At 43.5% G+C, this 26,689-nt stretch overlaps 1 protein-coding gene across 17 annotated transcripts in view; it reads right to left on the reverse strand.

The window, feature by feature from the left end:
• Positions 1–503: 503 nt before the first annotated feature.
• DIP2B (disco interacting protein 2 homolog B) overlaps positions 504–26,689 on the reverse strand; it is a 246,269-nt gene continuing 220,083 nt past the window's right edge. For all 17 annotated transcript variants that reach the window (XM_063786675.1, XM_063786674.1, XM_054664234.2 and 14 more), the window contains 12 exons: positions 25,857–25,978; positions 24,302–24,413; positions 21,373–21,482; positions 20,508–20,638; positions 17,646–17,814; positions 16,650–16,820; positions 14,990–15,051; positions 14,054–14,111; positions 12,070–12,144; positions 9,569–9,746; positions 7,615–7,738; positions 504–4,570 (listed from right to left, as the gene is read on the reverse strand). In XM_063786675.1, coding sequence (XP_063642745.1) covers positions 4,318–4,570; positions 7,615–7,738; positions 9,569–9,746; positions 12,070–12,144; positions 14,054–14,111; positions 14,990–15,051; positions 16,650–16,820; positions 17,646–17,814; positions 20,508–20,638; positions 21,373–21,482; positions 24,302–24,413; positions 25,857–25,978 — 1,565 coding nt within the window. In that variant the 3' untranslated portion in view covers positions 504–4,317. The remainder of the gene's footprint in view (positions 4,571–7,614; positions 7,739–9,568; positions 9,747–12,069; positions 12,145–14,053; positions 14,112–14,989; positions 15,052–16,649; positions 16,821–17,645; positions 17,815–20,507; positions 20,639–21,372; positions 21,483–24,301; positions 24,414–25,856; positions 25,979–26,689) is intronic.

Below are 26,689 nucleotides of genomic sequence, written 5' to 3' on the forward strand. Positions count from 1 at the left end.
CAGATCACTTGAGGTCAGGAGTTTGAGACCAGCCTGGCCAACATGATGAAACCCTGTCTCTACTAAAAATATAAAAATTAGCTAGGCATGTTGGCGCATGCCTGTAATCTCAGCTACTGGGGATTACTTTGGGAGAATCACTTGAACCCAGGAGGCGGAGGCTGCAGTAAGCTGAGATTGTGCCACTGCACTCCAGCCTGGGTGACAGAGTGAGACTCTGTCTCAAAAAATTAAAAAAGAAAATACAACTACCAAATGCTACATGGGTGGGAGGAAGACTAAACTATAATTATTACCTTGAAGAGTCCTGACAACAGGCTCCTTAGTTTTCAAAGTGACACCCTGATTCCCTGACCTAGTATCCTTTAATAGCACTGACTCTGGATCTCTGTGTTCACTTTCCTTAGACTACCCCAGCTATCACTGGGTCTTACCATCTAAAGTTAAATTTAAAATCTATCAATTCCCTAGCCTCCACCCAATGTGTGAAGGATTAAACAGAATCAGGCATCAATATTTATTAACACAAGACAAAGGAAACACATTCAATGAGTTAATAGAACACTGTCCAGCCAGATGTTAAATTTAAAAATGTATATCTAGTCTAACTTCAAATAAATAAAAAAACTTTATACATAATTACACAGTACTGTAGTTTGAATTTGACACGGGTAAATATCTTGACAGAAAGTAAACAAAACAGCATTTAGGACTAAAAAATTATTCTTATATCTTTAGTCTCTTCCTCTGGACAAGTAACATGGCCCAACTACATACACCTAAACCAGAAATGTCGTATGAATGATAAAGAAAAGGCCTATTGTGTATTTGGCGCATTGCAGCTTCTTGCTCCAAATACTCTTGCTTTTACATCAAAGCAGACAACAAAAACAACACTAAGGCATAGATCTTGTTGGAGTTTGAGGATGAGGTGATAACTCCTCATTGCTTTAGTCTAAAAGATTCCTGGATATTCAAGGAAAGTAATTTATTTGGCCAAGATATAGAGCACCATGCCTGGGGCAGAGACCTTAATAGAAAACCTAAGGCCTCGGGCCCTTGTTGAGTCAACAAAAGCATTAAGCAAGCATTGCCCAGGGACTAAAGTAAGGAGACAGACTCATGTGACCAAGACAGGCAATGGTCCCTAAACAGCCTGAGGCAACACAACTTCATGAGGAAAGGACTTGGTACTGGGGAGACCTGGCCCTTTATGAGGCAGGAAGTAAAGACTGTGGATTCACTGACACTGAGTAGCATGCTGGTCCTTCCCAGGGTCTCACTGAATTCCTAGGATCTAGGAATTTTCCTGAGGCAGCCCCTTCCTGATCTACTTCAGTTACTTCTGCTGAGAACCAGAAAGAGGTTCAGAAACCTTCAGACCAATAGATTTCTCTTAACTGAGACAGAGACTTGTTTAGTTTTTTTCCACAGACATTAAAAACCCAGACAGAATATGTTCCAGAGGATTGGAAAGGCTGTGTTTCTATTAGTAATGGCCTTTCAGGCCTGCCTTAAGAATCAGTTCTACCACAAAAGTGCTACTTAATGTGGATAGAGTAGGAGCACTGTGTCATCAAGAGAACATTTTCTTACTCGAGTCTGTGGCAGAGTAGACTTTAAATCTGCAGGTGATCCCACAAACACCATCTAAGCAAATGACTGGGCTCTCCTCTCCCTCCACAGGATGCTTTACCAGAGTTACTGATGAAGTTCCTCAAGGACAGTTCTTAGCCTTCCTTCCTCCATGAGCAGATTCTGGCTTTGGGGGACATGCAAAAGATCAATAAAGCAGAAAGCAAAAAATAAATTAGAGGCCTGAGGAACTACAAAACTAGATAATCAGCCTCTAAGTAAATGGGAGTTGGCCACACTTTGAGATTAACAGAGTAATATATTTGAAGGAATGAGTATAGATCTGCACTGTCTAATATGGTAGCCACTAGTCACATTTGGCTACAAAGACTTGAAATATGGCGATGGTTTGAATTGAGATGTGTTTAATACACACTGAATTTCAAAGGCCTAATATGAAAAAAACGAAAATAACTCATTAATAATTTTTATATTGATCCTATGTTGAAATGATAGTGTTTTTGAGCTATTGGGTTAAATAAAATATATTTAAATCAATACCATGGGTTTCTTTTTACTTTTTAAAAAATGTGGTTACTAGAAACATTTAAATTACAGATGTGGCTCTCATTATAGTATTTACAGTGGACAGTGCATCTCTAGATGCCTACACCCTGATCTGTGTTAGTAAGAATTATCAAAGCAACCCACAGAATAGCATCTAACCATAACTTTTAGAACTTGGGGATTATAGAGCTAGACTTATTTATATCAGCTTCAGGATCCCCTGCTTTGTTTAGTGGATCATTAAAAACAGTTTTAAGAAAATTAAGTATCAGGCTGTGTTCTCTGCAAACCAAACCATTGCTAGACACTGGGATTTCCTGTGTGCCCCAATGTAAGTGCTTTTTTTCTATCCATCCTAGGACTTCCCTCATTACGTGTAAATTAATTCCATCAAAATGTTGAAAAAGAGATCTGGAACTGGCAAATGTCCTGAGGTCTGCCCTCTGTGGAGGAGTGGGGAGGAAAAGAGGATTACATGAAGGGAGTCACAAAGTGGCTTTTAGTCACAAGACCGTGTAATGGCAGCCCTAGAGCACTGCCACCGCAAAGGAGCTGGTCTTTGCATTATAAACCTTATTTTCAGGGTAATTACAAGTCTTAAAAATTGTTTAAAAACATACTTAGTTTACATGATGTTACAGTGGGGTAAATAATATGTATTATTAAAATAGTCTAAATAAATATTTACACAATAGACCAGAGTGGGTCAAAGAGAACCATTCTGCTTTAACAAGTTAACTCTTCTCACTTTTGAGTACTTTTTCGTTTTTAAAAATATTTCTGTTAAGAAAAAAATAATACGATTTAACTATATTCAAATACATGAAGTATCAGACCAAAGAAAGGAAACCGAGCCAGAGGCCAAACTCAGTCTCATCTCATTCTACTTGGCCTGGGCACCACAGTTATTTCAAAAGAGTTTCCTGCATATGTCAGACTTCCCCGGTTTCAGCATAAGCCTGGCTGCTTTGGCAACCCAGATTGGTCAGTTTTGTGTAGTTATATGGCCTTACAGTTCCATGTGATGGTGGATCCCCACTGCCTTCCTGGCCTATCATTCTTGTTTTAAACCCCCTGCCCCCGTGAACTGGAAGAACAGAGGACACTCCTCAGTTTTCAGAAGAGAAGTTATATGGATAAACTGTAGACATAGTTTACAATGTGCCTGGAAAAGAGGAAATCCTAAATTCTTACATAGTCACTCTAAATCTGAAAGATCGTTTTAACGCTGGGGCCAGAGTAAGTTATTGTGGTTCCTTAGAATAGGGTGGGCTCTGATGAATCTTAGCTTTGTGTTAACATTTTGATTTTTAAACTGAGATTTTCAGCTTTTAGAAACAGGCTGAATTCATAGAAGCCTAAGCTGATTCTGGGAATGCGAGCTTTAAAAAGAAACATAGGCAGCTTTAGTTTATAAAATACACCAGCCAACAAAGACATAGAACAATGTGCAGCAAAACCTGCCGACAATTTGCGCTTTTTAGTTACCTAATCAATTACACAACATTAAGAGAATATTGAAATTCTCTCAAAGTAGAAATGTTTCTACTGTGGTTGTTATAACTATACAAGCCAATTCTTCAAATCTCTAGTTGAATTATGTGTATTCTTATGTACATGTTGTAAAACACTGGTCAAAATGTTTTACAGTCAAGAATTATCTATATAAAGTAATTCTTATAGTCAGTGGGTTATCTGATTTGCTTATGGGTTGACTGAAAGAAAGCTGAGTAGTTCCATGTTAGCAAACCCCACAGAACATCTAGCTACGGCAGAATGGCAAAATACAGTACGGAGTGGGGAACTGTGTCGCTCAGACTACCCCTTTCATGTGAATTCATTAAATTCCCTTAGAAAATTCTAAAACGGCATTAGATAAAAATACAACTATGTACAACAGATGAAAAAAATGCAACATGCATGTAATTGCTTTAGTAATGTGCTGCTCACGCTATGTCAAAGCACATGTCTACCAAATGTTAACATTTTTTTCATTTGCCATCACAGAATTCCCCTTTCCTGTGTTTTATGATTGCAGAATCCCACAGGATGAGATGAAGAATATCATGTAGCCATCTCAGCTTATTTCACATCGTTTGAAAGCCTGCTCTTAGCCAGAGGTCTTCTGTCTTTGTGATTCTTCAGAATGGCCCACTGCAGTCCCCACAAGGCTGGTTACATGTTATAAGCCACGTAGATGGGGTCTAACTGGTCAGCTAGGAAGCTATCACGGAGGTGCATCCTCTGCTTCTCTCCTCTGGAGTTGATCGGGATGACACCTGGGTCCACCACAACCACGACGCCAACGATGAGGTAATGCTCTTCCAGGACCACGTTGGTCACTAATGGGACCAGATCTAGGGCTTCCTGTTCAGAGCCGCACAGTTCCACAACCACCACAAGCAAGTTGGTCCATGTGAACACGGCACTGAAATTTCAATGACAATTCATTAACTTGTCACTACATTTTTCAGTTATCTTTTATAGCATCTGTCCCAGACTTAGCCCATTTCCCCGCCTTCTCCCCTCAATCCCAACCAGAAGGTCAGCAGTCATGTCTACCATATATGACACCTTTCAATTTCACCTGATAAGACTGAGGGAAAAATTATATAATGAATATATATATATATGAGAGACATCTTGCCCCTGTGAACACAGCTGAGTTGTCCAGAATCTCCTGGGAGTTTGAAAGTGGAATTTAAAGTTGTCAGGCCAGGCGCGGTGGCTCACACCTATAATCCCAGCACTTTGGGAGGCCAACATGGGCGGATCACCTGAGGTCAGGAGTTCGAGACCAGCCTGGCCAACATGGCGAAATCCCGCCTCTACTAAAAATACAAAAATTAGCCAGACTTGGTGGTGGGCACCCGTAGTCCCAGCTACTCAGGAGGCTGAGGGAGGAGAATAATTTGAACCCAGAAGGCGGAGGTTGCAGTGAGCCAAGTTTGCGCCACTGCACTCCAGCCTGGGCAACAGAGTGAGACTCTGTCTCAAAAAAAAAGTTGTTAACTGGTCATTTGAACCAGTGACATGGATTTGAATATTCTGGGGTAGCCCAGGGCACAGAGAAGCAGAGAGAATCCCTCTTCAGGGAGGCGAAAAAGAAAGAAGGGAATGCCCATATGGCTCTAGAAAGTAAGGGGACAGTGATTCCTGATGGCCTTACCATTCCCTTGTTTCTACCTTTCCTGAGACCCAGAGTTAGTTTTTTTGGAATGTCTGAGATAGCCAGGTATTCTTTCCATTAATTCTTTCACTTAAGCTTTTTTGAAGGGAGCCTGTTATTTGCCCCATAAGAGCTTTGACTAATAAAATATTCTTTTGTTTTTTTAGACTAGTCAAGTGCAGTAGTGAGAAAGAGGGAAAGAGTAGAACGAATAGTTTGATTGATTTGTAATTGACTATTAACAATCAATTGAATTAACTCACTACCTTCAGACCACCCTAAGGCAGTATTCTTAAACCCAACAGGAAGAGAGTCTGTCTGACTCACATGAGTTATTAGTGCCCCACGCAAGTGTCTCCTATTGTATAAAAGAGCCATAAGCCACTTTCTACCGAGTGGTGTTACTGGGTTAGAAGGTAGGGCCTGACTTGGTATGCGGGGCTAAATTGCTTTAAAAACAGATTTCAGTCGGGTGCGGTGGCTCACGCCTGTAATCCCAGCACTTTGGGAGGCCGAGGTGGGCGGATCACGAGGTCAGGAATTCAAGACTAGCCTGGCCAATATGGTGAAACCCCGTCTCTACTAAAAATACAAAAATTAGCCGGGCATGGTTGTGTGTGCCTGTAGTCCCAGCTACCCGGGAGGCCGAGGCAGAAGAATCGCTTGAACCCAGGAGGCAGAGGTTGCAGTGAGCCGGGATCGCATCACTGTGCTCCAGCCTGGGGAGACTCTGTCTCACAAAAAAAACAAACAAAACCAAATTCCAGTAATTAAAAATGTACACAATATTTGGTTCCATTAAGAGTCAAATGTCTAAAATGACAAAGTAACCACAGCACCCAGCTTCCCTGGATGCTTTCCAGATGTCTAAAGATGTTCTTGTCTTGGTCAGAGTCTTGTTCAGGTCTGGGGAGAGACTCCTATGGAAACAAGAGCATCTTTTTTTTTTTTGAGACAGAGTTTCGCTCTGTTGCCCAGGCTGGAGTACAGTGGCGCAATCTTGGCCCATTGCAACCTCCGCCTCCCAGGTTCAAGCAATTTTCCTGCCTCAGCCTCCCGAGCAGCTAGGATTACGGGTGCCTGCCACTGCGTCCAGCTAATTTTTGTATTTTTAGTAGAGACAGGGTTTTGCCATGTTGGCCAGGCTGGTCTTGAACTCCTGACCTCAGGTGATCCACCCACCTCAGCCTCCCAAAGTGCTGGGATTATAGGCGTGAGCCACCACTTCCGGCCGACAAGAGCATTTTTAGACAAAGAAGTATCTGGAAAGCATGAGCAACCATCAAAAGAACTGTGGCTGTTTAGCATGGGGAAAAGTGGTGAAGAAGGACATATTCACTAAAATAGGTAGAAAACAAACCAAACGGATTCTGTATTGGTTAAGAACCCAGAATGAAAGCCAGTAGGTAAACACTACAGAGGTGGTTTTTTTTTTTTTTTTTTTTTTGAGACAGTCTCAGTCTGTCACCAGGGCTGGAGTGCAGTGGCACAATCTTGGCTCACTGTAGCCTCAACCTCCCAGGCTCAAGTGATCCTCCCACCTCAGCCTCCTGAGTAGCTGGGACTACAGGCATGCCACCACACCTGGCTATTTTTTTAATTTTTTTGTAGAGATGGGGTTTTACCATGTTGCCCAGGATGGTCTTGGATTCCTGGGCTTAAGCGATCCGCCCGCCTTGGCCTCCCAAAGTTCTGGGATTATAGATGTGAGCCACTGTGGCCGGCCAAACCACAGTTTTAATTTTACAGATTTTAAGTCAATATGTGGTTGGACGATCCTTTATCAGGGAAAATGTAGGGGGAATTCCTGCAAAGAGCAGGAAACTGGATGAGATAATATTAACTACCCTTTTCATCTGCTTACCATTTAATAGTTTACAAAGCACATTCTCATTTGATGCTTCTGATAATTAGGAAGTAGCAGAGAGAGTGTTTTACAGATGAGGAGAGCCTTTAAGCTGGTTCTTTCCACCATATTATGCTGACTTTGAAGAGATCAATGATCTGTTAGTCCCTTCCCATTATGAGAGTCTATCACTAAAAAAGGACTCAGTTCCAGCATTCCACAGAAGGTATCAAGAGTATTCCCCAGGGGCCTCATGGCCTCATCTGGCTCCTGTGGATAGGCCTTGTTGGCCACAGCAGATTGCACACCCAAGACAAGAATCAGTCTATTTCCTTACTCCTCCCATGGAGCTCTATGTTTCAAGGTAGGTATGTGGTCCCAATGACCAATTAATTAGATCAGTTGAGATTACGACTAAAGCTGAAGTGAGAAGCACAGTGTATGCTGAGGGAGTTACCATTCAGCAATGCTTCTGTGGATCCGGGACACCGAGGTCTCAATATCGATTGGGTGGTATCGTAATCCTCTCAGCTCCAGTGTTTCATCCAGCGCTCCCACCACATACAATGCATCATGACGCTCTGATAGAAAGAAAAAGAGAGAAATGTGGCTCGGACATATACTGAGTGCAACATAACACTGGAGTCCACAGCACAGGGGTCAGACTGCCTGTCACCTGGCTCTGCCCCCACCAACTGTGTAACTCTGGGCAAATTCCTTAAGGCTCTGAATCCTGCTGCTCCTCTGTGAGATGGGAATGATAATCAATGGCTGCTGTGAGGATTTGTGAGTTAATCCATGCACAGTAGTTAATATGGTATGTGGTATTTTGTGAATGATACCAGAAATTAGCTGTTAGTATTATTACATGTTAGGAACTGTGTTATGTGCTGGGGAGACAAAACTGACAAAACCCAATTCCTGCTCTGAAGATCCTTACAGTTGAGGTGGGGGAAAAGATACACAAAGAGGCATTCCGTTGTAATGTAACAAGCCCAGCGACAGGAGTGTGCATGAGGTTCGGAGGGGCAGAGGACATCACTGAGTCTAGCTCAAAGATTCAGGGAAGGCACCTGGAAAAGCTGAGGGCAGAGCTGAGCTTTTAAGGACAAACAGGACTCAGCCAGAGGGGAGGGACGGAGGAAAGACAGGAGTTGAGAGGGAGAGGAGATGAACAAGTGTCATTTTTTCTAGGTAGCTTCATGGAATACACATATAAGAAGGAGGGTTGTAGAACACGGAGGAAACTAGTCCTGGTTTCTAACAGGCTTGTAATCCAGCTAGGATACAGAAGGAAGGAAGATTATTTTGCAGTAATTTCTGGAAAAACGCAGATTTCTGAAAAATTCAGCAAAACAAAGTGATTGAAGCTGTTGGAGTGAAAAGGATCAGGAGGTGCAGCAGAGGCTCCCATCACCTGGTGAGCTCATGAAGACTGATGACAAAAACAAGAGAAACATAGCAATGAATGACTAATGGGTGCTTCCTGTGTGCCAGGCACCGTTCTTGGCATCTAAATGCATCACGTCCTTTAATCTCACATCATTTCCATGAGGCAAGAAACACAGTCACCCCCATTTTCTAAGTAGGAAACAGAGGCTAAGTGATTGCTCAAGGTCACCCAGCAAGTGGCAGAGGTGGGCTGCAAAACCAGGGCACCAGGCAGGGATGCCACCCTCTGCTCCCCTGGGTTGCCCCTGCCTCTCCATGAAATCTGGGGAACTATGGATGCTGGTCAGTATGGAACTATGGAGAATTTAGGACTTTAAAATCCAGTGAGTTATATATCTATCACTTCTTCAAGTGCAGGATATAGTCAGTTTTGGGTATTTTTAAATGGCTATAAGTGTCAGTCTGGAAGAATGAGTGATGGTGGGCAGCAGTGAAGCTGTGACAATCAACTGGGCAGAGGGTGATGGGAGGGAATCCTCATACCAGAGGCCTGGCCAGGAAGCAGGCTGTGTCCAACGCAAGACACTGAGGCACTGCCATGCCTCAGCAAGATGGCTCCTTGGAACTGACGCCCCTCTCAGGGAATAGGGCCATTCCTCCTGCTCCCCAGGTGGTGTGCAGGGTAGAAGAGCTATAAGATGTAATGCTTGTCCCGGATGTGGAATCAGCCCTGCAGGGACTGAAAGTCTGTTTAGCCAGGGACGCTCACTCGCCATCAGGCACATCTCTCTGACTCACAGCTCGGGATGCTCCTGGGCTTGCCCCAAGCGCTCACCTCTTAGACACTCTTCATGGGGCAAGGCATGACTCCAAATGAAGAGAGAGTCACTTATGGGTTTAAGAGTCACAGAAGGGAGTAACTAAATAGACACACTCCACAATCCAAGGCAGGCTGAAGGAGGTCAGCTAGTGCTACAGAAACACAAAGCAGGGTCAATGGGGAGTTGTTGCAGAAGTACCTCCAGTGGCCGCTGTGAGCTCGGTCCGGCGGACAAAACCAAGGTATCCTGTCCGAGCCCAGAGTGTCTGAGCTGCATCTCCAAAGCTGAGGCGAGTGTTGAAATGATCAGCTTGAAGAGTCTCGCTATCATAGATGGTGTAGTAGCCGCTGGCTGTATGGGGACTGTTCACCCAAATCTACAAGAAAAGTGCTTTGGTCACAACTCACTGGGGACACACAACTGTATTAATTCTCTTGGATCAGGTTATTTTGATTTTTTAAATCTCATTTTTATATTAACAACAACACAACTGCATCAATAAAGGCAGCTGACATTTACCACGTGCTCATCATGTACCTAATCTCCATCCATCCTGATATATATGACATGACAACATAGTTCATACAATGTTGTTCCCATTTTACGGATGAAAAAACAAGGAGTTAACTAATTCACCTAACATGCGGAAATGAGGAGACTCGCACCCATGCCCGTGTGGCTCCGGAGGCTGTGCTCTCACCCACAAGGCTACCCTGCCTCCCTGGCTCATTTCTCACTCTCCTCAAGAGTCCCACGAACACATCAGGGATCGTTTCTGTGCTTCCAGGATAACTGTGGAAGCCCACAGGGAAACACCATGGGGTGTTTGAGTTTATAATATAAACAGAGCGATAGCTAACAATAATGTTACTAAGAATCATTATGTGACAGACACTGTTCCATGTACACTAAAGATGCAGGTGTTAATACATTTAATTGTTATAATGATTCTACTCAGGAGGTGAGGTAGGTGCTACTACTAACATTTAAAAGTTTTTAAAATAGGCTGGGCGTGGTGGCTCACGCTTGTAATCCCAGCACTTTGGGAGGCCAAGGCGGGTGGATCACTTGAGGCCAGGAGTTCAAGACCAGCCTGGCCAACATGGTGAAACCCCCTCTCTACTAAAAATACAAAATTAGCCAGGCGTGGTGGTGTGCGCCTGTAATGCCAGCTACACAGGAGGCTGAGGCAGGAGAATCACTTGAACCGGGGAGATGGAGGTTGCAGGGAGCCAAGATGGCACCACTGCATTCCAGCCTGGGTGACAGAGCAATACACTGTCTCAGAAAAAAAAAATTTTTCGAAGTAGAGATGGGGTCTTGCTATGTTGCCCAGCTGGCCTCAAACTCCTGGCCTCAAAGTGGAGTGGCCTCAAACTCCTGCTTCAGCCTCCCAAAGTGTTGGGATTACAGGCATGAGCCACTGCACCTGGATGGTGCCATTATTATTATTATTTTTTTATTTATTTATTTATTTTTTTTTTTTTGAGAGTCTTGCTCTATCATCAGGCTGGAGTGCAGTGGCGTGATCTCGGCTCACTGCAACCTCTGCTTCCCGGGTTCAAGCCTCAGCCTCCTGAGTAGCTGGGACTACGGGCACACGCCACCATGTCCAGCTAATTTTTGTATTTTTAGTAGAGACTGAGTTTCCTCATGTTGGCCAGGATGGTCTCGATCTCTTGACCTCGTGATTCACCCGCCTTGGCCTCCCAAAGTGCTGGGATTACAGATGTGAGCCACTGCGCCCGGCCGCCAGTGCTATTATTATTTATGGATGAGGAAACTGAGGCCCCAAGAAATTAACCTGTCCAATACTGAGAAGCTTGTAAGTGGCAGAGCCGAGGTCATCTGGCTCCTGCACTTACAGTACTCCTCCCATTCAGCTACGTAATGAAATATCAGCATCCTTCAAAGATTTGGGGAGGCTGGGCATGGGGGCTCATGCCTGTAATCCTAGTATTTTGGGAGGCTGAGGCAGGTGGATCACCTGAGCTCATGAGTTCGAGACCAGCCTGGGCAACATAGTAAAACCCTATCTCTACTAAAAATACAAAAAGTTAGCCAGACATGGTGGCACGTGCCTGTAGTCCCAGCTACTTGGGAGGCTGAGGCACAAGAATCACTTGAACCCGGGAGGCGGAGGTTGCAGTAAGCCCAGCCTGGGCGACAGAGTGAGACTGTCTCAAATAAACAAACAAAAACAAAGATTTGGGGGAAGAAAAATTAACTATTTTATATAGTTAATTTTTATATACTTATATACAAATAATATGTATTTATATATAAATATTTTTTGTTAAAGGGCTGGGCCTAGAATTTTTTTGTTAATGCAAACATGGATACATTTTAGAATACAATATAACATCTGAATGACCTTAAAAATTTGTAAATATGTGACTCCTTTCAGTTTCATACCTTAATAGGTGGGAACATGTAGGATTTGCTCACTTTCCTTTCTAGCTAAGGGCATGTCAGTGGACAAATCTGGCACCATTTCCAGTTTGGGTGCCTAAATCTTCCCTGGATCCCAGTTTCAATCTCCCTCTTCTGTCAATTTCAGTCTCATGCCTTACAGAAAAAAATTAACTCCATTCACAACAGGGGAAAGCTAAATCCACAGTTTTACTGATTTCTAAAATGTGAACCCTAGAGATTTTTACTGCTGACTTTTCAGAGTAAAAATGAAAATTATTACAAACCTCTCCAAGGTGAGAGTCTCCAACTGGCCCTTTGGTCTCAGGATTAACAATAACCACTTTCACTCCAGGTAAAATCTAAGAATCAAAGGGAAAATACAAAGATTGAGTTCAGTGAAATCTAATGACCTCCAGGAAATGCACGGTTAGTTACCTGCGGAGAGGTGAGAGAGGCACACATGGCGAGCCAGCTGTAGCGGCATCACAGCAGCTACCCTGAGGGGATCATGGCAGAGACCTTGTGTCTTGCTCTCACTGAACCTTCCTCAGTTCATTGAAGACGAAAGGTCTAAATAAAACTCAGCCTCAAAAATAAAATGGGAGCCAGTCTGCCATCTCTTCAAAGGGATGAGAAATTGCAGATCAGGACCTTAACAGTAGAATTTGTAGAATAACCTTTCCCTTTTCATGCTCTTTCTCATTCACTGGAATGATGGCAGTGAAACCCTTTAAAACAGAAAGGGCAGCAGGCAGGGACAGCCTGAGTGACTCCACTCCAGACTCCAGCTGGTGCTAGAGTTGGAGGAATGTGAAGAGTGAGAGAGGACAGCAGCAGCTTTGCAGGACAGAAGGATATCCATGACCCCAGGATCTTCCTCAGGAAGGAAAAGGAAGACACATATGCTGGCTGAGGGAATGGCTCAGCCATTCTAACATAAGAAGGGCCTCTCTGGTTACCCACATTCTGCCCCCTTCAAACTCCCTTTTTATCTTGGGTTTCTAAAGTATGAGGTTACTTGAGAAGCCCTCAATAATTATCTGGGTGCAAACATCTAAAACCTCAAGGAAGAGATGAGACGGTTCCCTTAGTCCAGGGCGGGCACAGGCTAATGCTCGTGAGGTGTGCTTGGCTGCTGAGGCAAGTGAAGATGTGACAAGGCAGTGACAAAATCAGCCAAACCCCCCTCCGCTCGCAGATGCAAATGGAGAGTGAGACTGGAGTAAGCGCCCCATGGGGTGATACACCACCAAGTAGGTTTGGCAGGGATTCTTTTTTTCCCTCCACAATTTTTTCACTGCCCTTCAGAATTACTAGACAGGATTCTGAGGTATCATCATTATCTCATCAAAGGGCAGAGAAATTCCCACTTGTCTTGACAATGCATGTGGGTTTCCTATCATCCTTAGTAAATTGCTTCTCACTAAATCTCTCTTTTGACGTTTTATAGCCTCATTCTAATCTAAGAAATCTTACTCCCACAGATGTTAACTCTCAAATATCTTTAATCTCATCCCCATTTTTATTTTCCTTTCAACTTTAAATGCATGTGTGTCTTCCCTGACCTTAAACCACACTCCCATCTCGGCCTCTCCTAGCTTTCTCCTTGTGACGTTTGTAAGATAGAACCGGGCCGGGCATAGTGGCTCATGCCTGTAATCCCAGCACTTTGGGAGGCCGAGGCAGGTGATCACCTGAGGTCAGGAGTTCAAGACCAGCCTGGCCAACATGGTGAAACCCCATCTTTACTAAAAACACAAAAGTTAGCTGGGCGTGGGGGCAGGTGCCTGTAACCCCGGCTACTCGGAGGCTGAGGCAAGTTCTCCTTGAATCTGGGAGGCAGAGGTTGCAGTGAGCTGAGATCGTGCCACTGCACTCTAGCCTGGGTGGCAGAGTGAGACTCCATCTCAAAAAAAACAAAAAACAAAAAACAAAAAAACAAAAAAAAAAACCATGAAAAAAAAAACATAGAACCAGCTCTTCTATCCACCTTTCATACAATGAGCACTGCATTTTGCTGGTCTGTCAATAAGAATAACATGTCAGTTGGATTTTTAAAAATCGATGGAAATTAAGAGAGTTCAAATTTACTATTCTTCTTATCTATGTACCCATATGAATTTGAAAGTATTAGCCAAGCTGAAATTATCTCCAGATTTCAATTAAGGCTTGCCCTGGACACTAATATATTATATGGCTTCTGGTTTCTTTAAACTGAACCACTTCTCCACACAGCCCACCTTCCCCATGGTCAACAGAACAAATTACCTTTCCAGACTCGGAGAGAAGCAAACTCTGAGGGGCGCCACGTTCCACGAGACGAACCCTGCAGAAGAACGGTATTTACTATATATAGGGCTTTTAAGAAGAGAAGTCGCCATGTTCCTGCAGCTCAGTGCTGCCTTCCCACGACCTCTAACTTGTCTCTCTTCCTCATACTACAGAGGGGTTTCTCAAACTCAGCACTACTAACATTTTGGCCAGATAATTTTTTGTTGAAAGGGGCTATCCTGTGCATTGCAGAGTGTTTACCAACACCTCTGGCCTCTGCCCACTAGATGTCAGTAGCAAGCCCCCTTTTATGACAACCCAAAATGTTTCCAGACATTGTCAAATCTCCTCTAGGGTGGCAAAATCTTCCCAGGTTTCAAACTGCTGCATGAGAGAGATGCTCCACCTATGCAGGCTAGGTCAGTGCACTGGGGCACTCCAGATAACACATCCAGGGTAGTGGGGCTTGGGAAGAGAAGTCTTAGAGCCCTGGGCCAGTGCTCACTGCCGGACACAGCTAAAATTCCCTTCTGGGCTAAGGAGGCAGGCTTTTACCCATGGGGCTCAGATAAAGTGTTGTTTCAAAAACCCTACTCTGACTCATTTATCTTATCTGTCCTATTATTTTTAAACTCTTAGAGGAAAGAGACTATCCATTTTAGTTTAATTTATATCAAATGTCACAAAATACTTTTATATGGGCAATAACTATTATACTTTAATATTAAAGAACAGTGTAGCAACTGAGAGAATTAAAGCTTTCTTATAAATGTAAATCTTATGTATTAGTGATAAAAACAAATTCCTTCCCTCTTCCCATTCCCCTCCTGGAATATATGAACAAAAGGAATGAGGGAAAATGCTGGCTCTGAGGTTCCGAATTTGTTATGCTTAGGAACTAGCAGGAAAGGAGCATTAATAAATCTGTTGTACCTGTCATGTCTTAGTGATTTCAGATCCACATACACAGTAGTCGGATCAGGCCCTGAGGTTCCCTAAAGAAAGACAAATCAATGCATTGTTTAGAATTTCGATAAACTGTATTTCACATTTTCAAACCAAGAAATAATTTAGCCATATACATGAAAAATCCACACTCTTTTCGCCTCTCCTCCCCTTGAGAGTAGGCCCCCTGCTCTCACTCTTATCATGGGGACTGTGGCAGCACTGAAACGTTTCCATGCTGAGGAGGGCTTTCATCCCTGGATTCAAAGCAGAGGTGACACAGGTCGGCAACCCAGGGACTTGCAAAACCAGTATTGGCCACAGTGACAGCAAGAGGGCTATGATGGGGCTCAAGTTTAAACCATCAAGACCCTTCTGAAAGAAGAAGGTCACAGAAGACCTGAAATAATCCACCCATGTGTGCTATCTTCTTTCACTCACTTTGTCCATGCCTATATTTGCCTTATTATTTTTTTAAGAGACAGGGTCTCAATCTGTCGCCCAGGTTGCTGGAGTGCAGCGGTACAATCACAGCTCACTGCAGCCTCAACCTCCTGGGCTCAAGCAATCCCCTTGCCTCAGACTTCCAGGTAGCTGGGACTAGAGGCATGTACCACTAAGCCCATCTATATTTTTTGCAGGTGAGTGGTGGGGGTAGGGGAGAGATGAGGTCTCAACTATGTTGCCCAGGCTGGTCTCAAACTTCAGGGCTCAAGCAATCCTCCTGCCTTGGCCTCACAAAGTGTTGGGATTATAGCCATGAACCACCACACCTGGCGCTATATTTGCCTTATTACATATTAATACATAAAATTAGTCTCAGTTCTAGTCCCTTTTCTGTTATTTACGCATCAAGAATAACATGACAAAGTTGCCATCTGGGTAGAGAAGAGAATACAAGGTTATTGTTTGAAAAAAAAAAAAAAAGAAAGAAAAAAATGATATAGAATATAGAGACAGAAAAACAGAAGGTCAGACCGGGCGCGGTGGCTCATGTCTGTAATCCCAGCACTTTGGGAGGCTGAGGCGGCTGGATCACTTGAGGTCAGGAGTTTGAGACCAGCCTGGTCAACAGGGTGAAACCCTGTCTCTACTAAAAATACAAAAAATAGCCAGGCGTGGTGGTACACACCTGTAATCCCAGCTACTCTGGAGGCTGACGTGAGAGAACCGCTTGAACCCAGGAGGTGGAGGTTGCAGTAAGCTGAGACTGCACCACTACACTCCAGCTGGGGTGACAGAGCAAGGCTCCGTCTCAAATAAAAAAAAAAAAAAGAAAAAGGAAAAACAGGTCAGATACAAGTAAAATCCAAATAGGACTCAAATCTTTGTGACTCGTCATCATGACCACACGACGATGACTCAAGTAAACACTAACACTGCGCTCACTGTCAGCACTGCTCCAAGAACTCCGAGTTGGCAGCTCAGTGATTGTGCAGAGCTGCCTGGGGAAGCACAGTACTGCTACCTTCACCTTACAGATGAGCAAAATGAGACACAAAGAAATCGAGATTAAAAAGCCCGAAGTTCCAAAGCAAGTAAGCGCGGCTGGGGCCCAAGCCCAGGCAGCCTGGCTCCAAAGCCCATGCTCTGGGATACTCCATATTCCTCTCCCATTTGTGAACAGACAAGATTTCATGAGGGTCACCTGTAAACATATTGCTACATTGACTCTTGATCCAAAAGTGGTGCTGACAGCCCGCGGGGACAGCCCGATGTCTTTGAAGAGCTTAGAGAAGGACTGCTGGAGTGCCACGCGGGGCCTCTCCTCCGCCACCACCACACAGGTCCGGACGCAGGAGAGGTTGATCCCTCTGGTCTGCAAGACACCATTATATGGGAGCCAGTCAGTAGGATCATAAAAGAACTGAACAGGTAAGGCCACTGTTCTAGCTCCTTGGTCAGGAAAAGCCAAGCAATTGTGTATTCTCACCTCAGGCACACAGAGAAAAAAGCAGCTTTCAGAAAAGAAGAAATGGACAAGGCATCCCATTAAAATCACTATCTGCTGGTAAATTTGCTCATTCTCTAGTTCTTTCCTCTTTCTTCTAAAAATCTAAGGCTCTTAAGCAATATGTTTTTATCCCTCCTCATTTCTGTACCTTAGATGTCCCCCTATTTGATGAGACTGAGAGAAAAATTAATCTAGAACTCTGGCGATCTAATCTCATCTCTTTTTGCATTCCAAAGATATTTTTCTATCAAAGAAAATTCAGTATTTTCTGACTTTCTCATCTGCAAGTCAGATCATCATTTGACACACACATGAATCAATGAGTTACCCTTATCTTTGGAGATATTCTGAATTCCTAATATTTTGAGGTTTCAAATTCTATTAGGAAAAAAAAGTATTGGAAGCCACAGTTCCCTTTTATGTTTACATAAAGTCTTTCCAGTTAGCCTCCCAACCAGTTTCCGCTTCTTGTCCACAAAGTAAGAATCATATTAAACTGTGGAAGAGTGCACTAAATTAGGAAGGTGGAAGAGATAAACTTGCCAAAGTTTACAATACACCCTTTTTTAACTGAGTGACTTGAAAAAGGCAAGCAAACGTGTCTGTTAGCCCCTGCTCTGGCCCTGTTACGTCCTGGCCCATTTCTTCAAAACCTTTTGGGACTGGCCACCTGCTGGAGCTGCTTCTTACCTTTAGCACTTCCACTTGGTTCCCAAGACCTTTGGTGCAGAGCTCCATCACTGAATAGGAGCAGAAAGTGTCCCTTATTTTGTACTGGTTGACTGTGGCGAGCCAGAGGAAAAGGTTGTTCTCTAACTCCATAGGAGGAATTAAGACAGACTGGTGGCCTGAATAGACACTGCAGTGAAAGAGACAAGAGCTGGAATCATCAATTCATCCTGGATACCTGATGCTTCAGAACCCCACCGATTCCACAGATATTTACTGAGTGTAAAGGACAGTGTAGGGACATATGAGATATAAAGCTCTAAGAATCAGTCTTGTTCCTATGCAACTCGCAAAAGGAGCAACTATGAAATAAAGCAGACTGTGATAGGTCACTTAAGTCTACATAACATTCTTACAGCTGCCCTCAAGCTAATTAATATGGTCAAGATGATACTAAACATTCTGGAAAGGTAATTCCTAATAACTAATCTTTAAAACCCTGATGGAGTAGCATTTTTTCCTCTTTCTATTCAGAAACCTTATGTGTGGACTGGATTTTATTCCTATGGTTTCTTTTAAAGATGTTTATAGCCATTTTATTGATGCTCTGAATATGAGATGTGAATCAAGAACATTGAGATCACAGAATAAAGAGCAGTTCATTCAAGCTCGATAAGCCAGGGTAGGGGAGTGGTAGTGCTTCACTGAGCTGGTGACACTTGAGCTGCAGCTTGAAGAATGAGTATGAATTTGGCAGTGGCCAGAAGAAGTGGGGACGGTAGTGAGGGTGTTCTAAGCAGAGGAACAACATTTACAAAGGCCGATAATTACAGCATGTTTGAAGCGATCAGAAATATTAATAGTATTCAAGTGACCAGGCACGGTGGCTCACGCCTGTAATCCCAGTACTTTGGGAGGCCATGATGGGAGGATCGCTGGAGCCCAGAAGGTAAAGACCAGCCTGGGTAATAGAGCAAAACTCATGCCTCTACAAAAAAAATTTTTTTAACAATTAGCCAGGCGTGGTGGCACACACCTGTAGTCCCAGCTACTTGGGAGGCTGAGGTGGGAGGATCACTTGAGCCTGAGAGGCTGCAGTGAGCTGTGATTTGTGCCACTGCACTCCAGCCTGGGTGACAGATTGAGACCCTGTCTCCTTTAAAAAAAAAAAAAAAAAGAGAGAGAGAGAAAGAAACAAAAAAGAAAGAAAGAGAGAGAGAAAGAAAAAGAAGAAAAAGAAAGAGTATTCAACTGAAATCAGCATACAGGGTGCATGAAGAAGTAAGGCCAGAAGGGCTAAGGCCAAACTGTGAAAGGGCTTAACCATCCTATGAAGGAGTTTAGACTTCACCCAGCAGGCAGTCATTGCCACTTTAAGTTGGGGCAACACTGACAATATGGACATACAGAGTAGGGATTGGTGATACGAGCCACGAGCCACTGAAAGTTGAGAGACAGTTAGGAGAGGCTGCAATAGTTCAGGTGAGAGGTGATACAGGCTTGAACCCAACAGTGTATCCCAGGATAAAAAGGAAGGAATGGGACTAGGCGTGGTGGCTCACACCTGTAATCCTAGCACTTTGGGAGGTCGAGGTAGGCGGACTGCTTGAGTCCAGGAGTTCAAGACCAGCCTGGGCAACATGACGAAATGCTGTCTCTACAAAACAATTAGCCAGGTGTGGTGGTGTGCACCTGTAGTCCCAGCTACTCAGGAGGCTGAGATGGGAGGATCGCTTGAGCTTGGGAGGTGGAGGTTGCAGTGAGCCGAGACTGCACCACTGCACTCCAGCCTGGGCAACAGAGCAAGACACTGATTAAAAAAAAAAAAGAAAAAGAAAAAAAAGAAAAAAGGACAGAAAGGAAATATGGATCCTCATATCCATATTCAGTCCATCACAGGAAGAACTATCGACACAATTTTTTTTTTTTTTAAGAAAGAAAAAACAGGAAGGAACAGAGTTCCTATCATGTCTCATCTATAGCCACAAAGCTTAAACTCTTGGCTCATACAAAATGGCAGTGATTTTATGCCTAAACCTGTTTATAGATCAGAATCACTAGAAGCTCAGGAATCCCGTATTTAAAAATACTGGTGGTGTGGTCTCCACCTCTGGAGATGAAGGTTAATAAGTCTTGGGGAGTCCCATTAATTTTTGTTAAAAGACCCCCAGGTGATTCTTATGTACATACAGGTGTAGAACAACTGAGCCAAAGGACATACATTTGATTAGACACAAGACATAAAGATACAGAATCTGAAGATAAGACCCATGTTTCTAGTGTGGGCCCCTACATGGATGATCCTACCCTAACAAAGAGAGAACAGGAGGAGAACGTTGAGCTTGAGCTGCAGGCATCTGTGAAGCATTCATGATGTACACCAAGGAGGTGAAAATGCAGGTCTGAGATGAGGTTCCCTGGGGGAATGGTGAGAGGAGCTGGGATCTGTATTCTGCAAGGAGCAACCTGGCCAGGGCAAATGTGCTACTTTCCATCCACATGCTGTCATCCCATCCCATTGTGCTCCTTCCTGCCAAGCCTAGGGGGTACGTGCTGGCTGTCAAAGCATGACATATTTCATCCGAGAATCATCCTTCTACTTGGCTTTGCTTCTAAAGCAAGGATTACATGGTGGAGCAGAGAGCAAGTAACAGGATCACTGCCATTTTGTATGAGGAATAAAATTAACAGAAAATAACAAAGGGAATACAGACAAAACTGTTTTTAAACAAACTTCAGAGACACAGTAGATCCATAAATTCTGGAAACACTAGCATTTTACTGAAACTTTACCAAATTAAGGGAGCAAAGGGAAGGATGAGATGGCCATGGCCACAAAGTATACCCCCACACATTGTGTCTCCTTGGCTTTTCCATCCCTACCTGCAGAGACACCAGAGCGCGAAGCCAAGTCCACAGTAAGGGTCAAGGCAGATGGCGATCTGCCGAGAAGAGTACAACTCACACTGGAGCTTGATGGCTCGACACAGAGCGTTCACTGCAGAGTGGGACATCTGGAAAGTATGGAAAACGGAACAGGCTAGGACTGTTATCCCACAGGCAGAGTAACAGCTCTGACGATAGCTTTGAGGAGTTTCAATTCCCTAAACTCCTCAAAACAATGTATAATTTTTAGTGCTTCAAAGCCTAATCTAAGACTCCATTAAGGGAACATATTTCTGTTCATTAGTTAATAATGAATTTTTTTTTTTTTAGATGGAGTTTCGCTCCTGTTGCCCAGGCTGCGGTGCAATGGCACGATCTCAGCTCACTGCAACCTCAGCCTCCTGAGTAGCTGGGATTACAGGCATGCACCACCATGCCCAGCTGATTTTCTATTTTTAGTAGAGACAGGGTTTTCCATGTTGTTCAGGCTGGTCTCGAACTCCTGACCTCAGGTGATCTGCCCGCCTTGGCCTCCCAAGGAGCTGGGATAACAGGCATGAGCCACCGTGCCCAGCGAATACTGCATTTTATGATATCTAAATATCAGATTTCATACATATTTTAACTAAAACTCTTTTTCTTTCAGCTTCTATGCTAGGTTCAGACACTTAATAATACAAATTCCTTGTGATAACTCATTCCAGAGGAGCCAATGCCTTTATTTAAATAGAGCAGCGACCTAGATCCTCACTCTGCCTACCGGTCTCTGGTACAACCACTTGGCCTCTGCATCTATAGTTTCTGGGGCAGTGGTCATCTCTATTCTTTGGCAGACGTGGCATTTTTCCAGCATGCAACTTACCTTCACTCCTGTAAGCATGCCAGTTGTGGAGACACTAAAATCAAGATATGCCAACATCTCAGGAGTGGGCGGTTTATACAGCTGAGGTAACCTTTTCCTGGGTAAATCATCTGCCATGAAAAGAAAAAACCTGATGTCAATCCAACATGCTGGAACATGAAAATCATTGCTCTTCTGTGGCTTTGCTATGGCCAAATTTAGCTTCGCAGATTTGCTAAAGCTTAGGCCTCTCATATTTATTTAACCAAGTAGCTCACATATGTCATTCTTAGAGGTGGGCTGGGGTTGAGGACAACACTAGACAACACAGGCAAGCAAATCTACATCAGGTAAATGTATCTGCTAGCAGCTTAGTAAGGGGAAACAGAACACAGTAGGAAGCAGACTGCTGTTCAAATGCCAGCTCTACCAACAGCTACGTGACCTTGGAGTTATTTCACCTCTTTGTGTCTGTTTTCTTTTTCTCTAAAATGAATCTCTAAAATAATACCTACCCTCATAGAACTGTTGGGAAGTTAATTCACATAAAGCACTTTTAAAGCAACTGACTGAAGAAATGCTCAAAAAGCATTAGCTGTTATGCTGGCTTCAAGTTAAAGTTCATTATTTACACTTTAGTATGTGTTATATTAATCATGTATGGATTTAAAAGTTGGAAAGTATTTCTCTAAGTTAAATTAGCAGATTTTTTCTTTTTTTTGAGACAGAGTCTTGCTCTATTGCCAAGGTTGGAGTGCAGTGGCTCGATCTCGGGTCACTGCAACCTCCATCTGCTGGGCTCAAATGATCCTCCCACCTCAGCCTCCTGAGCAGCTGGGACTACAGGTCCATGCCACCATGCCTAGCTAATTAAATAAAAATTTTGTTTTTGTAGAGGTGAGGTCTCACTATATTGCCCAGGCTAGTCTCCAACTCCTGAGCCCAAGTGATCCTCCTGCCTCAGCCTCTCAGAGTGCTGGCATTACAAGCATGAGCCACTGCACCTGGCTAACCTGGCAGAATTTTAAGAATAGTAATCTATCTGGGTGCTGTAGTCCCAGCTACTTGGGAGGCTGAGGCAGGAGGGTTGTGTGAACCCAGGAGTTTGAGACCAACCTGGGTAACATATCAAGATCATGTCTCTTTAAAAAAAAAAAGAAAGAAAGAAAGAAAGAAAAATGGTGGCCAGGTGCGGTGGCTCACACTTGTAATCCTAGCACTCTGGAAGGCCGAGGCAGGTAGATCACTTGAGGACTGGGGTTCGAGACCAGCCTGGCCAACATGGCAAAACCCTGTCTCTACTAAAAATACAAAAATTAGCCAGGCATGGTGGTTCATGCCTGTAATCCCAGCTACTCGGGAGGCTGAGGCAGGAGAATCCCTTGAACCCAGGAGGTGGAGGTTGCAGTGAGCCGAGATCGCGCCACTGCACTCCAGCCTGGGTGACAGAGTGAGGGCCCCATCTCCAAAAGAGAATGGTAGCCAAGAACTGGGAATTCACTGCTTTCACTCATTTATGATACCTCCTCTGCTTCCCCCCATGTGCTTTATAAGTATGCCAAAACCAGGGATGTCAAAGATTTCCTCTGGCTCCAGCCATACCTCTTCAATGGCTCCTTTGGCTTTCTAGATCAAGAAGGATGTCTGACTCTGAGTTTTAAATCACCGTATCATGGGGCACCCATTTCTGGTCAAATGAAAGACTATCACCTTTGACCTCCCTTTGTGCAGGGAAGGGTCACTCATATGACCACTCAAGTGCCTAAAGAAACCTTCCTGTTGTGATTGAGCCCATTAACCATAGACCTACCAGCATCATTAACACCAACACAATCCATTTGTGATAAATATTATATATAACTGTGCTTCTATCCTTCAGTAACAAATATTTTAAAAACCCAGTTCAGCATCTGGTACACAATAACCACAAATACATGTCATTCCTGCATTTGAATCCAGAGTTAAAAAAAAAAAAAAAAAAGGGTAGGGAGGACATTCATGGTTAAGAGGCTGGGAATGGAGCCAAATTGGCTGGATTTGAATTTCAGTTCTGCTGCTTATTTAATTTCCCTCAGTTTTCTAATCTGCAAAATGAGGATAAAAATAGCAACTTACAGGGGTATTGTAAGGATAAAATTATATAACACATTAAATGACTGACATATCATAAGGGCTCAATGAAGGTTAGATGTTGTCATTATGATTACATGCTAGGAGCTTTGTGTTACATCATTTAATCTTTACAACTCCCACTTTATAGACAGGTTAGTATGGATACTCAGAGAGTAGCAGATACAGCAGGACTTAAACCCTACCTGCCTGACTCCAACACCCACACTCTTCCTATACCACAGCTTTTTCAGCTATTCCCTTATCTTATCCCCTTCTTTAATACGAATACTATCTAAAAATTCTGCATTTTATGGCTTTCGAAGTATAGCATTTTCATATTATACTGCATTTCATCTTCTCAATAAATATTCAAGTCAGGCAGGGGTAGGCAGTAGCTTAGGAAAGGGTAATTTCAGTCAAGATTACACAGGCAGTAGGTAATGAAGCTTGAGCCAGAACCCAAATCACCTGACTCCTAGTCCAGTATTGTTTCAACAATATCACATCTCGAACGAAAGGATCACATTGTCTCAGTATTTTACTTGGCCCTACATGTACATAGTCACATGTAGCATAAAAACCTAACCACCTTTTTATGATGCCAAGAGTAACAGCGAAACAATTTTGTTTGGAGAGCTCTTAGCAGACTGTGATCTGGCTCTTTGCATCTGCTGTCAGTGTCTAGTCCTGCACAAGCTTACTGATCCTAGGTTTTGCCTCTGTCTTAGCAGGCAGAAGACATAAAGGCAGGGTAAACATGTCTGGCATGAGAATGGAGGAGATCTCAGGTATTGTGAGCTCTCAGTCCCTCCACCCTCAGAAGAAGTCTCCCTTTCACCTGTGTCAATGATGGTTGGCCAGGTTTTCACATCCACAGCTGCTGCTGCCTCTCGGGACCTCAGTAGCCTCATTAGGGTCTGACTGGTGAGAATACAGGCTGCTTTGCTGACCTAGAAAACAAATGGACAGCAATAAGCATCAGGAGGCTTAGCCCCAACATGGCACCACAGGCCCTGGCTGCTGCTAAAAGCCACTCATGTACCACACTGGACAGGACAGTTTCAAAGAACACATGTGAGACAGACGAGGTCAGTGTTACTCCCTTGCATGTTTCCTTCTGGAAATGTGTGACATTTAATTCTCTCAGAATGACGGACCTGTTCACAATACACTGTATCATTTATAACAGTGATTCTCAAAATATTTCAGTTATAATCTCAGTATAGATCCCACAATCCCATGATTTCATGAAGACCACAATTAAATAAAGATGTGGGTTTTGTAGTGCTCAGGAAATGAGAAGAATCAGATAACCATGTTTGAAGGAGACTGCCCCAGTCTCTAGTGAATGATGAGACTTACTACACCTAGCCCATACACTGAACCTAAGGAACCCTGATGCTGATATAAGCTCTCACAGAAACTAGGTTCTCTTGCCCAGCTATACACAGAAATGCAAAGTGACCTACTTTGTCCACGAACTGCATCAACAGCAACTCCTCTCCCTGCTTTTCTGGCCCACTTTGTAGAATATAACAAGGGAATTTTGCTGAATTACACTTTGTAATAAAATCATCTATGGTGATCATGGCTTTTATACTGTGGGCTCCATTTTTGCTGACAGAGCAGCAGTTCTCAGAGAAGCAAATGCTACATGAACTGGAATTTTGTAATCTATCAGCACTGGCCAAGGCTTCCCCTTGCTGTAAACACTAGGATCTCATGCAATACACACTTATCTTATTTTCTTTAACTCTCATATCCTATAAAAACTTCTATCATCTCCAGAGCAAGGTCTGGACACCTTTTAATGCTATACCAAGTAAATTCACAAAAGTAACTAAAATAGAAGTGACTTGACACTGGGGATAATTCAGTTTGGCATTTAAAATCGCCTAGATAATTTTGCAGGAAAAATATCAGACAGCATGTTTTAGACAGAAGGGAGGGGGAAACTTTTTTTTTTTCCTTTTGGCGACAGGGTCTGCTCAGGCTGGAGTGCAGTGGCATAATCTCGGCTCACTTCTAACCTCCACCTCCCAGACTCAAGGGATCCTCCCGCCTCAGCCTCCTGAGTCGCTGGGACTACAGGCAAGTGCCACAATGCCTGGCTACCTTTTGTGTTTTTGTTGTAGAAATACTAATGGCTGCTTCACCTCTTTAATGTTCATGATAACTGCACACAATTCTGTATCTCACCAATAACCACTTTCCCCCAGTTCCTTCACTGAATAATGATGACTGCTTTGGCTGGATTAACAAAAAGGAGGTAGTCTCCAGAAGACAAATTTGAATTCCTGACTTAACAAAATTGGAAAATTAGTAAGGATCCTTAGTTGTCTGAATCTGGATTTTAGGAGATGAGGACAAGGCAAGATACAGCTGGTACTTACATCAACAATCATTCGGACAGTGGGCAGCGTGGCCGTGAGGTTCTGAGCATGTGGAGGTCTGACGGTCACAGGTATACAGCCCGCATACAAGCAGCCATAGAAGGCGGCGATTAACTCAATGCCTGCAAGACAAAGGACCCTGTCAGGAGAGTCACTGAACTGCCTAAGAGCACTGAGAAACTAAAAGGCAAATTTTCCAAAACGATTAAATCATGTGCCAGACAGGTTCTGTAGACCATAATTTAACAAAGACCCTAGCAGAAGATATTGAAAGTGAAAGAAGGAAGCATATAAAACTTTAGAAAATATAGAGAAAACAATTGACAAAAAAGGAAGGAAATCAGCAGTAAACTCCTGAAATATTTCTGAAGAAGGTATATTGATATTATTGCTTGATATTACTCAGGAGGAATAACTGCAGAAACCAGGAATGGTTAACTAGGAAAATAAAAGAATGGAGAAAGGAGAGGTGAGGAAGCCCTGAGCTTCTTAAAAATATTTAGAAGGCTGCTCTAAAAAGAGCCATCAGACTTCTTAGATGTTGTTGAAGGGGTATGAGTTTTAGGGAGCAAAGTGTGACTCAGTCTGAGGAAGACTCTGGGCAGAGGCCTCCTCAGGAAGAGCTCAGGTCCTTTCCCGTGGCCTCTCACCGACTGACAGGTGCAAGGCCATCTCCTGGGCATGCAATGGTGGGGACTGCTTTATCACATGATCTTCTACAAAATCTCAGTATCTAGGTAAATAAGGCAGCACATGAGAATCACATAATGAGCCAGGCATGGTGGCGCACACCTGTAATCCCAGCACTTTGGAAGGTTGGGGCAGGTGGATCA

The sequence above is a fragment of the Pan troglodytes genome, chromosome 10 (assembly GCF_028858775.2).
Source record: "Pan troglodytes isolate AG18354 chromosome 10, NHGRI_mPanTro3-v2.0_pri, whole genome shotgun sequence".
Lineage (NCBI taxonomy): Eukaryota > Metazoa > Chordata > Mammalia > Primates > Hominidae > Pan > Pan troglodytes.